Consider the following 13,431-nt stretch of genomic DNA (forward strand, 5'->3'; position numbering starts at 1 on the left):
CTGTGGACAAAGGGATGGTGGGACAGGCAGGGACTCGGTGGACAAAGCCTTTGGCAGAGCTGTTTGGTACCTCACCAATGCTGGAGCATTTTATCAGGACTCCCCTTTAAGCAGCTGTAATTAGGCCCCAGGGCACAGAGTCCACTGAGGATTCTGCAGCACAGCCCAGGGTGTCCATCCTGACACTGTCCCAGCAGCAACACAGCAAGGGCAAGGACAGCACAGCTCCTCAGAGCTGCTTTTAACAAATACTGATGCCCCTGCTGCAAAGCCATTCCAGTGAATCCTTCAGAGGAATCTCTTCCTCCATTTGGCATACATGTGAGTGGTCTCCTAACAGAAGATTGTTCTAATTAATTTTTTTAAAAAACAGATTGTACACAGGAGTTTTTATGAGAAAAGATGACAAGAGCAGACTGAACACCAGCATTCTTTCTGATCAATAAACAAAGAGAGAAGCAAAAAGCAGAGTGTTCCTAGGACCAGCACAGCACAGAGGGCACTGGCTCCACCACACCAGACCTGCACCATTTCCCTTGAAGCCAGAGGCACCCAGAAGACTGTGCTGTGCTCCTGCCCAGGAGCAATTACTGCAGGGTTGGGGCAAACAGTCAGCAAAGTCAAAGCACACACTGTGCTGCTGACACCCATGTCAGGACAACGGCATGATGGGCTCCAGGGAATGCTGTTAAACATCTCTATTAACTCCTGTTGTTAGGAATTCAGTAACTCACCTGCCCAGTGATGCAAAACAAAGAAAATTGGACTTACTACCACAGCCTTTTAGGGAGAGTTTATTTTAATAGACCTGATTTCTGGACTCATCTTAATATTCTCCATTTCTTCTGCATGTTAATGAGACGGAGGTGTGATACAAAGCCTGTTTGCATGGATCGCTCCATTTTCCTGAGGGCAGATTGGCTTTTCACCCTAGCACAGAAATAGTGAGGAATGGACCCTGTCAGGGCTTTCCAGACTAATCATCACAGTAGCCAGGACTGCACACAGGTATCATCTGCAGTCTCCAGAAGAAGCAGATGAGACAGAGATTAGCTCACTTTCCCAAATTGAAAAATTAAGTCAATGCCACAAGCCACACACCCAGACCTCAGCACCTCCTATTCTAGCTGGAGCGTTCTCTCAGTAAAAAGAATTAAACAACCTCACTTCCATACTGCAAATGAAAATTTCAAAACATCCCCTAAATCCATCTAAGTGCAACTGCGTATTTTATTACATAAACCTGCAATTTTATTACATAACCTAGAGAAACCAAACCTATCTCTGCAATTCCATTACATAAACCCCAGACCACACGACACCATTTCCTCCTCACCATTATCTACCCAAGACAAACAACACAGGGCAGATAAACTGTCCAGAACTGGTAGCAGGGGTGTGAGTTGCTCTAGGGCTGGTGCTGGGAGACAGGTGAGCCCCTGCTCTACAATGGTGCTGGGAAAGCAGCCACTGCCATGCATGTGCACAGCCCATGGCACTGCCCATTCCTTGTCCTCAGGAGGGAGGACAAGCAGATGCCCAGGGAGCTGCCTCCAGTTCAGCAGCTCTGACAGGGAAAGGAGTTGCTCAGTCCTGGCTGGCACCTCAGCCAGTGCACAGAGAGCTCTGTGGGGACAGGATCTCCCTCCTGAGCCTGGGAGAACACCTGAGGCCCACCTGGCCATGAGGACAGCACCAAAGCAAGGCATTTGGGTTTAGAGCTTAAATTTTGTTGCTATTTCCTTCCATTTTTCCTTGGTTTGCTGCAGGAGTTCAGGATGGATACTAGGCAAGCCTGAGACCCACTCACACCTCTTCAGCCTTTGACAATATTCACCCCCTATGGACCTGAGCTGAGCAATGAACTGGCATAAAACTTCAAGCATCACTGGCAGTATTTAAAGTTTCTTCCAAGATACAGTCAGTGACCAACAAAATGGGAAAGGCAATGTTAGCAGGAGCAGGAGGGACTGACCCCATACTCAGCTCAGCGTGAGGTCCCACAGTAACTGCAGTAATACTCCACAGCAGATCTCTGTTAAAACAGAGTTTTCCAGGGGAGAGAGGAAAAAAAATATAAAAAGAAAAAAAAAAAAGCAACTTCAAAAGCAATGCAGTTTATTTCTGCAATGCCTGATGTTCATCCAGTCACACTTGAGTGCTCAGAGCCATGAAAACACTGCTTTTGAGGTGACATTTGTAGTTGCCTCATTACTCTTTTCAAAAGAGTTTTGCATCAGAGTGAGAGCTTCAAACAACAGACCCTACAGGAGTAAAATAACTTATTAACAGCACGCGAAATGGAATTGCCAGGAGCTGCTGATACCAAAGCAAGCAGGACAAGTGTGCCCTCGACAGACAGCTGTGACAGGGAGCAGCAGGATGAACACCCAGACCCAAAGGCTGCAGGAGGTGCTGCACCTCTCCCTCCTCACTGCAGGTACTTTTCAGACACCGGCCATTCATTCACCCCCTCCATGGCAATAAGAAGGATCTGGAAACACACTTACCTTCATGTTCTTTTTCAGTTGTTCCAACTTTCTTTATCTTTTTGGGTGATTTCATGAAGAGAGGGAAGATGGTTCTCAGCCCAAGGATGTCCACAAACTTGTGACAGTTGTCTGTGCCCTCTGGTCCAATCATGGCGTGGTCCAGCACCTTCAGGGCACTGCTGCGGGAAATCTTCTTCTCCCTGTGAAAAGAAAGGGGCAAGTTAAACTGTACAGGGCCATGCTACTTTAAAGAGACAAGGGAAAGAAACACAACAAGGTAAGGATGAAGAGTCTGAGCACCAGCTCTAAGGAAGATTTTTCTTCTAGAATCCAAAACATTATATCGACGAATACTCTTTTCAAAACTGCGGCTGAGAATATTGTCTTGGTTATTTCCTTTTTAATGTATTTTATTTATTTTCTATTTTATTTTTATTCCATTTTATGTATTTTACTATTATGATTTTATTTTCTTATTTCTTGGCTACCAAAGAAGCTATTTCTTCAATCTCTTAGACTGGCATGAAACAGCAGGGAAGGCTGGGTTGGGTACACAAGGCAAATACTGTCACACCAAAAAAAAAAAAAAAAAATAATCAGGATTTAGATCTAGCAATAGTTTGATTTAATAAAGGAGTAAGTTTGGTAAGCACAGCTGGGTCGACTATAATGAAAAATCAGAAATCACGTGTGGAAAGACACAGACAGATTCTGGGCTGTTCTGTTTTAATGCCTGTTCAGAATGCTGATGGTGGTAATTCACACCAATAACACAGAGATGGTCTGAAAATTATCTCCAGGTGCCCCGTACCTCTCAAACCAAAATACAGGGATTTATAATTCATCCAGGGGAAAATTTAAAATATCTTGTAAAATGGGAATTGAAAAACCAGTCGCTAATACAGCCCATAAAACCACCAGGCCAGGGAACGTCAGCAGGAGCTAACATGAGCTGGAGAACAAGAGCTGCCAAAGGCCAGCCCAGAGGACATTCCCTCCAGGACAGGACAGTACCAAGCCCCACCACTTTCCACTCCAAGCACAAGCCAATCTCCTCCAATTCTGCCCGTCTGCAGACTGAGCCACACGGACCCTGTGCCCACCAGCAGGGGCTCCTCAAAGCCCCCAGAGCACTGTGGAAAACAACTTCCCTGCAGAGACTGAACTTAATGAACCCCTAACAACATGCAACCAAAAAAACCCCATATATGAACACTCCAGTCTAAAAGAAAGTGGTGTTGCCCAGTGCAGCCACAGGGGCACAGTGTGGTGCCAGAGGGCACCACAAGGAGCTGGGGTCTGAGTCCCCCCCAAAAACGAAGGGCTGTGCAGGAGGGTGGTTCAATACCCCCATCTGCCTGCCACTGAGAGCTAAAAATAAAGTACTCCTTAGGCCAGATGACACCAGAAATGTTTTCAGGGGAAATAATTGCATATTGATCAGCATTTAGGAAGGCTGTGCAGGGCTGAGCTCTGGAATATTCATTGGGTTTAAGTTCAGGCTTTTAGAGATCAATAGCTGCTTGACTGGACTGTCTGGAGTTGATTTTATTTGAAATATTTATTCTGCTGGAGGGCAAGCAGTTTATCTTAGTCTCATCTGTGCTTATCGAGGGAACTTTTAGCTGAACACTAATTTACAGACAAGCATATGTGAGGATCACCAAATGGGGAGGGATCTCAGTCTTCATGGGAACTCTGAATTACAGCTTTATTCAGTAACCATTGTTTTCCTCCTTTTAACACCTTTAGATCCAAGAGAACTCCTTTGGTACATCTATTATTTCAAAAAGAAGAGGTGCTGACATTATTTGGACTTTCCACATTAGCAGAACACAGCCTCTCACTTTCCAAAATAGTAGCTAAACCAGAATACTTGATTTCCTGGGAAAGTGCTGCACAAAATGGTTCCGTTTAATTAACCAGAAGATTTAGTAAAGAGACAGCCTAAGTTTCCACGGGGTCATTAGAAACAGCAGGACAAGAAAACATAAAACGATTTTAATAATCATAAAAAATATACCCTGAAATAGCTACAGTCAAGCTTCAGGAAGCTGCATGGACTTGACTGTTTTCACCTTGTTTTTCTGAACAGGAGCGAAAGTTTTATTGAGGGTCAAGAAAAGCCTTGGAATAGCTGCAGGACACATCGTGCTGCCCAAGTGACACAAGTCCCCGTGAGCTCCCTGGGTTGCCTTTGTCCCTGTGCAAACACATGCTCCTCAGTTACTAGCTGGGAAAGCCACATATCATTTTCATGGAGAATCTCCCTGACACGTCCCGCGGGAGCGGCGCAGCTGCGTCTCCTCAAACCCAGCACAGCTCTACAGCCAAAGCAATGAGCTGCCCGTCAGCATGCACCAGGAGCTGACAGGACAAGCATGTTTTCCTTTTTCCTCTCTTTTGGCTTTGGAAGGTACACTGCAGTCGGGTTACCAAGGCAAGGCCGAGGGACTGAGCACTAAAAAGTGCTTTCTGACCTAAAAAAGAAAATTTAATTTAACTCTATGGGACATTTCTAAACTTTTCACTGGCGGCTACCACCTTGGGAAACCATCTTATTTTTGATAAAGATGCTACATAAAATAGATGAGTCTCCCTTAGTGCAGACATGTAAATCAAATAATTATATCTACCTGCGCTCTCATCCTACTCCCAAACTCCCTACTGCAGTTCTGCTGCCACCGGCTCTGTCTCTCTCAACCTGCTCTTCTCCCAAACCTGCTCACCTCCCCTGTACCTGCTCAGTGAAGCCCCATTCCTCAGGGCCAACTGCAATTCCCAGACCACAGCACGAGTCCAGGGCCCAGCTGGCCATGGACATGCACATAAGGCACATCAGTCCCACCAGGCTCATTTTCAGACACTACCACTTCCTCCTCATAAACCAGGAGAAGTTCACATGACACAACATCACCTTTCGCTGTTGGCCAGACATTTTAAGGCTCAGCACAGCAGAAACCATCCTGTTCTCATGACTATCTCTAGGAATATCAAGAGCACACTGAACACTCATCCAAAAGCTGCTGCACCTCTCTGCAGGTCTGCGGGCATGACCATCAATAAATGGAACGACTTGGCTGGATGGACTGGGCAGGACCAGACACAGAAGGCTGTGTTCCCTACGACAGTAACGGAGATGTAAGCCTGATATCTTTATTCTCACACAGTTTATCTATCTCACATCATGTCAATACACTTTCAACTTTGCCTATTTGTCCTTTCATCTGCACAGACTGTGGTACAATGATTAACCACCTCCGAAGTAAAACCAAAACATAACAGATCTCTGCCCCTGGCCTTCAGAGGACACTGACAGGAGAGAAAAATACTCTGCCTTGCTTGTGGGCGAGGTGGTCAATCACAACTGAACGGCACACCTGTTCTCTGCTGTTTATCATGAAGGTATCAAGGAGATACAGATGTTCGATACACCCGGTGCAGCTCCAGATCACAACTATCCAGGCTCACTCCCTGTTTACAACATCAGACTGTGGTCACCTAAGCCACCCTGTCCAAGAAAAACTGAGCACTTGTGAGAGCTTCTAAGCATTAGAATTATATTAGAAGAGTTTAAAAAAAAGTAAAATAATCAGCTGTCAGCATAGCCCATGCCTGTAGACACTAATGACAGAAGCTTCTAGAACACGTTCTATGAAATGTTATTTTTTTCCCCACTGTCACTTTACCAACCCGATGCAAATTGTAGAGTGAGTTTGGGTCCTAAGCATCCACAGCTTGAGGTCCTGGAAACTCTGTCCATCAGACAGAGCTGCTGCTGCAAATCAGTCACGCTCTGTCCCTCTCAAGCCATTTGCAACTACTGCAGGGGGCAAAATGCAGCCAGGGAGAAATTTTCCTGTTGTCATAATTTCCCAGCTGGGATCTCAGTACAGAGAGTGGTAAACAGTAGAGTCCAAAAATGGGGAAAAAGCTATTAAAAATCCAAACACTCAGTCCCACCCACATGGCATAAGAACTCCAAGTAATTAGTTCTGCAAGGCTGGCTTAGCAGCTTAGGACTCCAGGCAGAGGGAGGCCTCCCTCCCATTCTTAGTTTTGGAGCTTTTCCTTAATTAGCCTCAAGAAAACCCAGTGTTCCTATTTGAATAATCCATGTTGGGTTATTTATTCAGTTCCCTGCTGCCGCATATTCCCCAGCCCTGCGCTGCGGGAACTCAGCATTCCTGGCTGGTGTTCGCCAACCCGCCAGCACACAGCCTGGCACTCCAGGCACAGCCAGACAGAGCCCACTGTGCCCTCCTGCAGGTCTGGGGAGCCAGACAGCCCAGCAGACACAACTTGGTGCCAGGCCAGCAAGTAAAAGTGAAGAGGGAGTAGAGAAGCCCCAGAGATTCGGGGTGTGACAAACCACGGCACAAGAAATGCAAACTTATTCCCCACTCACTATAGCAATTCCTGTATCAGCATCTGCAAAAATCCAGCAGCTCAGAGCCTATACAACACAGTGGAGTCTGAACTGGGGAACAAAAGGAAAAATGTTTTCCCTAGAGACATCCAAAGGTTCTCTCCTGCCCTCTTAGGGGTCTTTTAAATCCTTAGAGGATTAGTGGCCTGACCTACAGCATTCCCTGTGGTAGACATCCAGATGAAAGGTGTGCACTGCTACTTTCCAGCAGCCACCGTGGTACCCTCAGTTCTTAGGAAAGAAAGCTAAAGACAAAAAGTGGAGATTCCATGTCTGAGAAGGTCTAGTTTACTTGCTGGGGAAAAAAAAAAAAAAAAAAAGAGAAGATAGACAAATATTCTATCACAGAAATTTTACAAACAGAAAACCACAAATATCTAACCAGAACGTGTGTTGGTACATCAAAAGCAGGAAGAAAAATCACAACATTATTGGGGTACCTGAGCATCAGGTTCATCAGCTGCAGACCTTCACCCTTCAGGAAGCGATCACGGTTGGAGCTGAGCATTAGGCAGGAGCACAGGGAGTCAAACAGGTTCTCCATCATTTCCTGTTCCTCTGCTGTACTTGGGTTGTGTCGTTTAAACACCTGCATGACAAAGAAAGCAAAGTTACCCCCGAATGTTGGGCTGCGCTGTTGCAGAACACACACAGTTTGCACTACAAGCCTGGCAGGTGTCAGCCAGCAATCACACAGGTCATGGCTGCATCCCCTCTGTAACTCTGCTGCCTTTTGCTGCCCTGACTGTGCACCCACAAACCTGCAGTAGCCTGGTGGAGGATTTAAAGGACTCTACACGGGCCCTCCAAGGGGAAGGGCAAATTCACACACAAGTATGTGGATAAGTTCATTACCAGAGAAGTCCTGGGCACAACTCACACCTGAGGGTGCTGCAGGCAGCACTGCCTGAAGAAATACAGGTGAGCTATGGACACGTATCTTCAGCTCACTCAAACAGGGGCACAGGGCAACCTCATGCTTGGAGTGAGGAATGCTGGTGATGCCTTAAGCCCCTAATGGTTTTTTATTTTTCTAATAGTTATAAGACTTGTAAATTTTATAGGTAGGTTTTAAAAGCAGAAACCCCTCTGTCCCTTGTTCCTTTCCCTTGTTTATACATTCCCTAACCCTTTTACCCCATTCTATGCCTTCTATATCAACCTACCCCTGAATCCAGTAGCAGTGTTTAGTCTTTTGTCAAGGTAAAGGCCTAGACTGTTTGGAGAACAGCGTATCAGGGCCTAAACCACAGAGTACGGTCAAAAACTAGGTGACAATATACCCTTTGTACTCTGATGAAGCTGAAGATGATGAAGTAGGTGGTCCCAAAAAGACCCCAGACCCAATTCTCAGGGGGAGGACCCGGGGCGGTCCAGAGGAAGGGCCAAAGGGTGGACACATCTGGGATTGGATGGATAATGCTATAAAATGTAACCTCTTGGGCACGGCCGGTGCGCGCGTCTATATCACCTATTGCCTTGGCAAATAAACCCTTTCTTATCTCACCCCTAATTAACTGCTCCGGAGATTTTTTTCAGAACCAAAATACACCGGCAACACTGGAGATGGCCAAATTCCAACTCCGCCTATCTCCAACTTGCCGTGAAACCATAACATAAAAATTTAACTTCTGTTTACCTCAATGTTAACATCTTTCAAACAGGGATTAACTGCACTGACCGTGGATGATACACTGCATGGAAGGTGTTCAGGGACTGTGCCACACTACATATGAAGCACTGCTAGGACAGCACTGCACCCTGGATCCCTTCCATCCTTCCCACCCAGCCCACCAGTCTCCCTGTGGCAGAGAGGGTGTGTGGGAATTACTCACAGATAACTGCTGAAGCAGCACATCGATCCCATCCAGCTCCCCAAGCAATTCTCTGTTGTCTAGACGAAGGTGGGGGGAAGGGGGAAAAGAGAGAGAAAAATGAAGCTAACTGTCAGATTTTACAGCCATCTAACACTGATACATCAGCAAACAAAATCAATATGGCTTGACAGAGCACAAAAGCTGCAGAAAAAGAGAGGGTGGAGGCGAGGGAGCACATAGGGGAGAAAGAGCCAGAAGAGGAGAGTTGGAGGCAGAAAAGGGCTGCTGTGATCTGGGAGAAGCCTGGATCCTGCCCTCACAGACAGCAACACCGCAGGCATGGCTCACCATCATTATTCTGGAGCAGAATTGCCAGCACCTCACTGCAGTACAGCTTGTTGGCGTCAAAAGGCATCTTAGCCTGTGGAGGAAGGAACAAGAGACCCATCAGGGCAGAGCTCTCCATGTCTCACTGATTTGAAGAACACATTAATCAAATCACCGAACATATGAGCAACACTTAAAGCAAAACACAACAGCAGTAACTCTGCATTTTGCCTCAGTGACAAAAGAGTAATAATTCTCTCTGATTCAAGGGTGATGGGGGGCAGGTGTGAGCTCGTGTACACGTGTAGCAACTCCACTGTGACCCTTCCTGCTTCCCTACAGCAGTAGGTTTGGCCAACTTGGCTCAAAACCACTGAGAACAGTCTGCAGTTGTTTGCAACACGTAATATCTTTCCTGTGATATATTTTCCACAATGTTACATGGGTGCATGAGGCTCATCCCTGTTCTGAAAGTCTGCACCTGTCAGCAAAACCGGAATTTCAGAACATACATCACAGTAACACTAAACAGAAACTGCCAGGGTTTCGTTCGAGGATCAGTGTCGCAGTCAGAACATGAGATGGGTTTCACCTGCACAGTCACATAACTTCCATTTCAGACATTCCCTCCATACTCAAATATGCTAAAAAAAAAACCATAATGAAATCAAAATGCTGAATTTGAACAAAAAAAAAAAAATCCCTGAAGTGGGTTCTGAACTGGATCCCATGTTTTTGCATGCTGCCAAAGCTGTTTCATCTACAGAAACAGACCGAACACTAACTGATGGGATAATAATCCAAACTTGTTTACTGAGGGGATTCATAAAATAAAACGAGTTTAAAAATCATCAGTTAACAGCTATTTCTATTCCACTGTTCAGGGGGGGAAAAAGCAAAAGTACTAGGCTTAAAACATATAATTTGTCACCCATTTTTTTCCCCAAACACACAACTCCCTGCAGCATGATGGACAGTCCTGCCTGTGCAGGACTGTGGGGACAATCATCCCACCCTGCTGCCACAGAACAGGGCACAGTGCACAAGACACAGAAACATGGAAAGCAGGAAGACCCCAAATGCCACAAGGTACTGACTTTTAATAAAGCTTTTCATTCTAAATTACTCCAAACTGCTCTGCAGAGGACAGTATTTACAACAACCAGGTGGCACCTCCAAGCAGCCCGTGGAGGAGAGGGGAAGGTGCTCAGTGCTGTAGAGCTCAGCCAGCTTCTGTCATGGGGTGACCAATTGCTGCCCTACAAGTGCTGGGAAACAACATTCTGATCTCCCAGGTCTGCATCCAACATCACCAAACCCCGTTTGTGTTTGGAGAAGCGAGTTATGAGCTCTCCACCTGAGCTTTCCGAGGCACCTCTGACTGTCACAGTACAATTATGTGACCTGAAATGTTGTCAGAAAACAGCAATTCATGCTCTGTACTGTGTGCCAGATGTCCTCACTGCCATCCAGACAGAACCCCGATCTTAAAAATCATCCCACAGACATTCCACAATGCTCTGCCCAGCTGCCAAGATCCTGGGTTAATCCCAATCACATCTGTCAGGGCAAGAGATCTGAGACCAAGCACTGCCAAGAGCAAAGTGCCTGGAGAGGGGTTCATTAGCTCCCCACGATAGCATGCAGGCAAGAGAAAGCCCTGCCTGATCCCACATCCCAAACCCAGGGATAACACAGCCAGGGCAAAGGACAGACACACCCTGCACAAGCTTGGAATGCTCTTGAGCATTCATGTTCTGTGGCACCAAGCAGGGGAATCCTAGTTGGGATTATTTTGCTTGCCCAAGTTTCTCAGTCTTTCAGCTGCCAGAGTAATTCCAAGGCAGGCAGCAGTACCTATCTGCCTGGACTAAAATTAACTACAATTTTTTTTTTTAAAGGAAAAGAACATAATTACATTGCTACCTGCAGTGCAAAATTACAGGTTACTTCTGCTAACAAGGATGTGAGGTGCACAGAAGGGTACCTGCACTTACACAGCTGATGGAGCATTTCTGGGATTCAGAGGCTTTCTAGTCATGCAGACATTTAAGCATGGAAGTGCTAATGCCTTACTGACAGAGTTAGGGAACAGCCACAATCTGTTTGTTAAATTTCCCTCACTAGCTCTGTGAGAGAGCTGAACTGTCTATTCCTTTCCTACAGCATTTTCCCAGGGAACGTTTAGGCATCTTTTCACACAAGACAGAGTCAAACTGTGTAACTCATTGCCACAGAATGCAGAGTATGAAAAGTAGCTTTTAATTCAAAAGGCAATTAGATGAGTTCAAAGCAGAAGCTGCCCCCAGCAGCAGTTAAACACAAGGCAGCTCTTAAAACTCAGATAAGGGTGAGAAACATGGGAAGAAAAGGCTATTAAATGGTTAATATTAGTGTCCCTGCTCACTGGTCAGCTTTTATATTCTACAGGTCTCAGCCATGGACTAGAAATCCACCATACAGGAATCATATGAAAACAGAAGAGAAACAACTTCCACTGTAAGATGTTTAAAAAGACAAGACAGAAGTGTGTATGTTTAAACTAAAACTGCTGAGGACATAAACTCTGAAATATAACTTTTTGTCCTTAAGTTGTTTTTCACAACACACATGCAAGCAAAACTGGTTTATTTTAAGTGATGATTTGAGTTTGTGCTAACTGGTCTGCAGAAGGAAGGTGGGAAGCCAGCTCACCTTCAGCCTCTTGAGCAGCCACTGCATGAGGCCCTGCTGTGCAGCCTCCGTGCACATCTCCGGCCGGAACTCTGCCATGTTCTCCACAATTCCTGAGAAGAATAACACAGAAAAAAGACATTTTTCCCCACCAAAAATTCCAAACCTCATGTTTCTAGTCCCTCTCATTCTTCCAGTCCAGGGAGATTAGAATCCTGAATGAGTGCAAGGAGTGGATGATGGTCTGACTGCCAACAACACCCTGCAAACAAAGGTTCTGTGCTGTGCAAAGATCAGGGAGCAGAGAGGCAATGATGTCCTTCCATGAAACGCAAATGTTTTACTACCTGAAAGTTAAATATATTGCTAAGACAGAAACAAAGTATAGCTCACAGATATGTACACAGTAAACACAGGGGCAGCAGAACGCCTTCCTGGAGGGATTTAAAAGCTGTGTGATGTGGCACCTGGGGACATGGTTTAGTGGTGGTCTTGGCAGTGCTGGGGCAACAGCTGGACTCTGTGATCTTAGAGGGCTTTTCCAACCTAAACAGTTCTGTGATTCCTGGTGCAGTGCTGTTTCATCTGTGTATCTGCACTTCTCAACAAAACCGGTTTGGGAAGAGGCACCTTTCATGCAGCCAAGGGACAAACTCTGGCTCCAGGGACCAGTGAGTCCAAGCTGGGCTTGAACAAAAGCTGCACCAGGTCCTGTACTGCAACACTGGCAGTCCAAGGGGAAAGGAGGAGGGGAGAAAGGAATGGGAGGGATAACCTACCCCTTTTATTACAAACCACAGAAAGAAGTGAGGGGCTGTGCAGCAGCAACTTACCCAGGGTGTTGTGGACACCATCAGCTTCCTCTTTCACACTTTCATCCAGGCGCTCTAAATTCTGGACCAACAAGGCCACGACCTGGCCCTCCACCTAAATCCCCAGGGTCACAGGAAACACAGAAAGAAACGAGGATGAAAAAAGGAAGATGAAGGAGCCAGAACAGTGGGAGGGGTTAATAAATAATAAAAATCAGAAAGCCCTACTGAAACACCCTGCCAGACATGATCAGAAGACTTGAACAACCCTGCTGGAAAATCTCAGAGGAAGCAAGGGAATCATCAAGTAAATCTGTCACTACGTTTGTCCTAATTAATTAAACACCTTCTGTGTTTCAGATTTAACAGAAAAACATCAGGACATAAACTTGCACCTTGTCACAGTCTTATCTCCTGAACCAGCCCGATTGATTTATAATCCCTCAGAATTCTCAAGCACGAGGTGCGCAAACCACCGCTGACAGGAGAACTGTCAGCTCTGTGAGCAGCTCCACTCTCAGCTGGTCACTGCTGTCTGCCTACATTGCTCTTGTACCTTCCACCCTAACAGGTACAAAAAGCTGACAGAACAATGCTCACACCCTCAGATCCAAACCAAAAGCTGAACAATCACCAGCTGAAGTCCTGCATTTAAATCCCCTCCAGACGAATGCACCAAGCGGACTTCAGCAAGCTAAGGAAAGCCAGTCAGCCCCAGGGCAACAGGGAGTTCCCAGATCACAGAGCCACAAATACACCTTTAAAGCTTCAATTGGACAGAGTCCAGCTTGAATCATGAACTTTCTGTTGTGGATATGGGCTTGGAAGTTAAAACAAAATAACATTTCCAATTCAAACACTGTTAACCAGCTTTGGGCCCT

At 45.9% G+C, this 13,431-nt stretch overlaps 1 protein-coding gene across 1 annotated transcript in view; it reads right to left on the bottom strand.

The window, feature by feature from the left end:
• CTNNBL1 (catenin beta like 1) overlaps nt 1-13,431 on the bottom strand; it is a 48,768-nt gene that overhangs the window by 19,147 nt on the left and 16,190 nt on the right. The window contains exons 6-11 of the mRNA XM_051803176.1: nt 12,572-12,665; nt 11,760-11,851; nt 9,087-9,159; nt 8,757-8,815; nt 7,362-7,510; nt 2,511-2,692 (exon numbers count right to left, since the gene is read on the bottom strand). Of these exons, the coding sequence (XP_051659136.1) occupies nt 2,511-2,692; nt 7,362-7,510; nt 8,757-8,815; nt 9,087-9,159; nt 11,760-11,851; nt 12,572-12,665 (649 nt within the window). The remainder of the gene's footprint in view (nt 1-2,510; nt 2,693-7,361; nt 7,511-8,756; nt 8,816-9,086; nt 9,160-11,759; nt 11,852-12,571; nt 12,666-13,431) is intronic.

This window comes from Manacus candei, unplaced genomic scaffold, assembly GCF_025592945.1.
Source record: "Manacus candei isolate 608988 ecotype Guabito, Panama unplaced genomic scaffold, ASM2559294v1 h1tg000057l, whole genome shotgun sequence".
NCBI lineage: Eukaryota > Metazoa > Chordata > Aves > Passeriformes > Pipridae > Manacus > Manacus candei.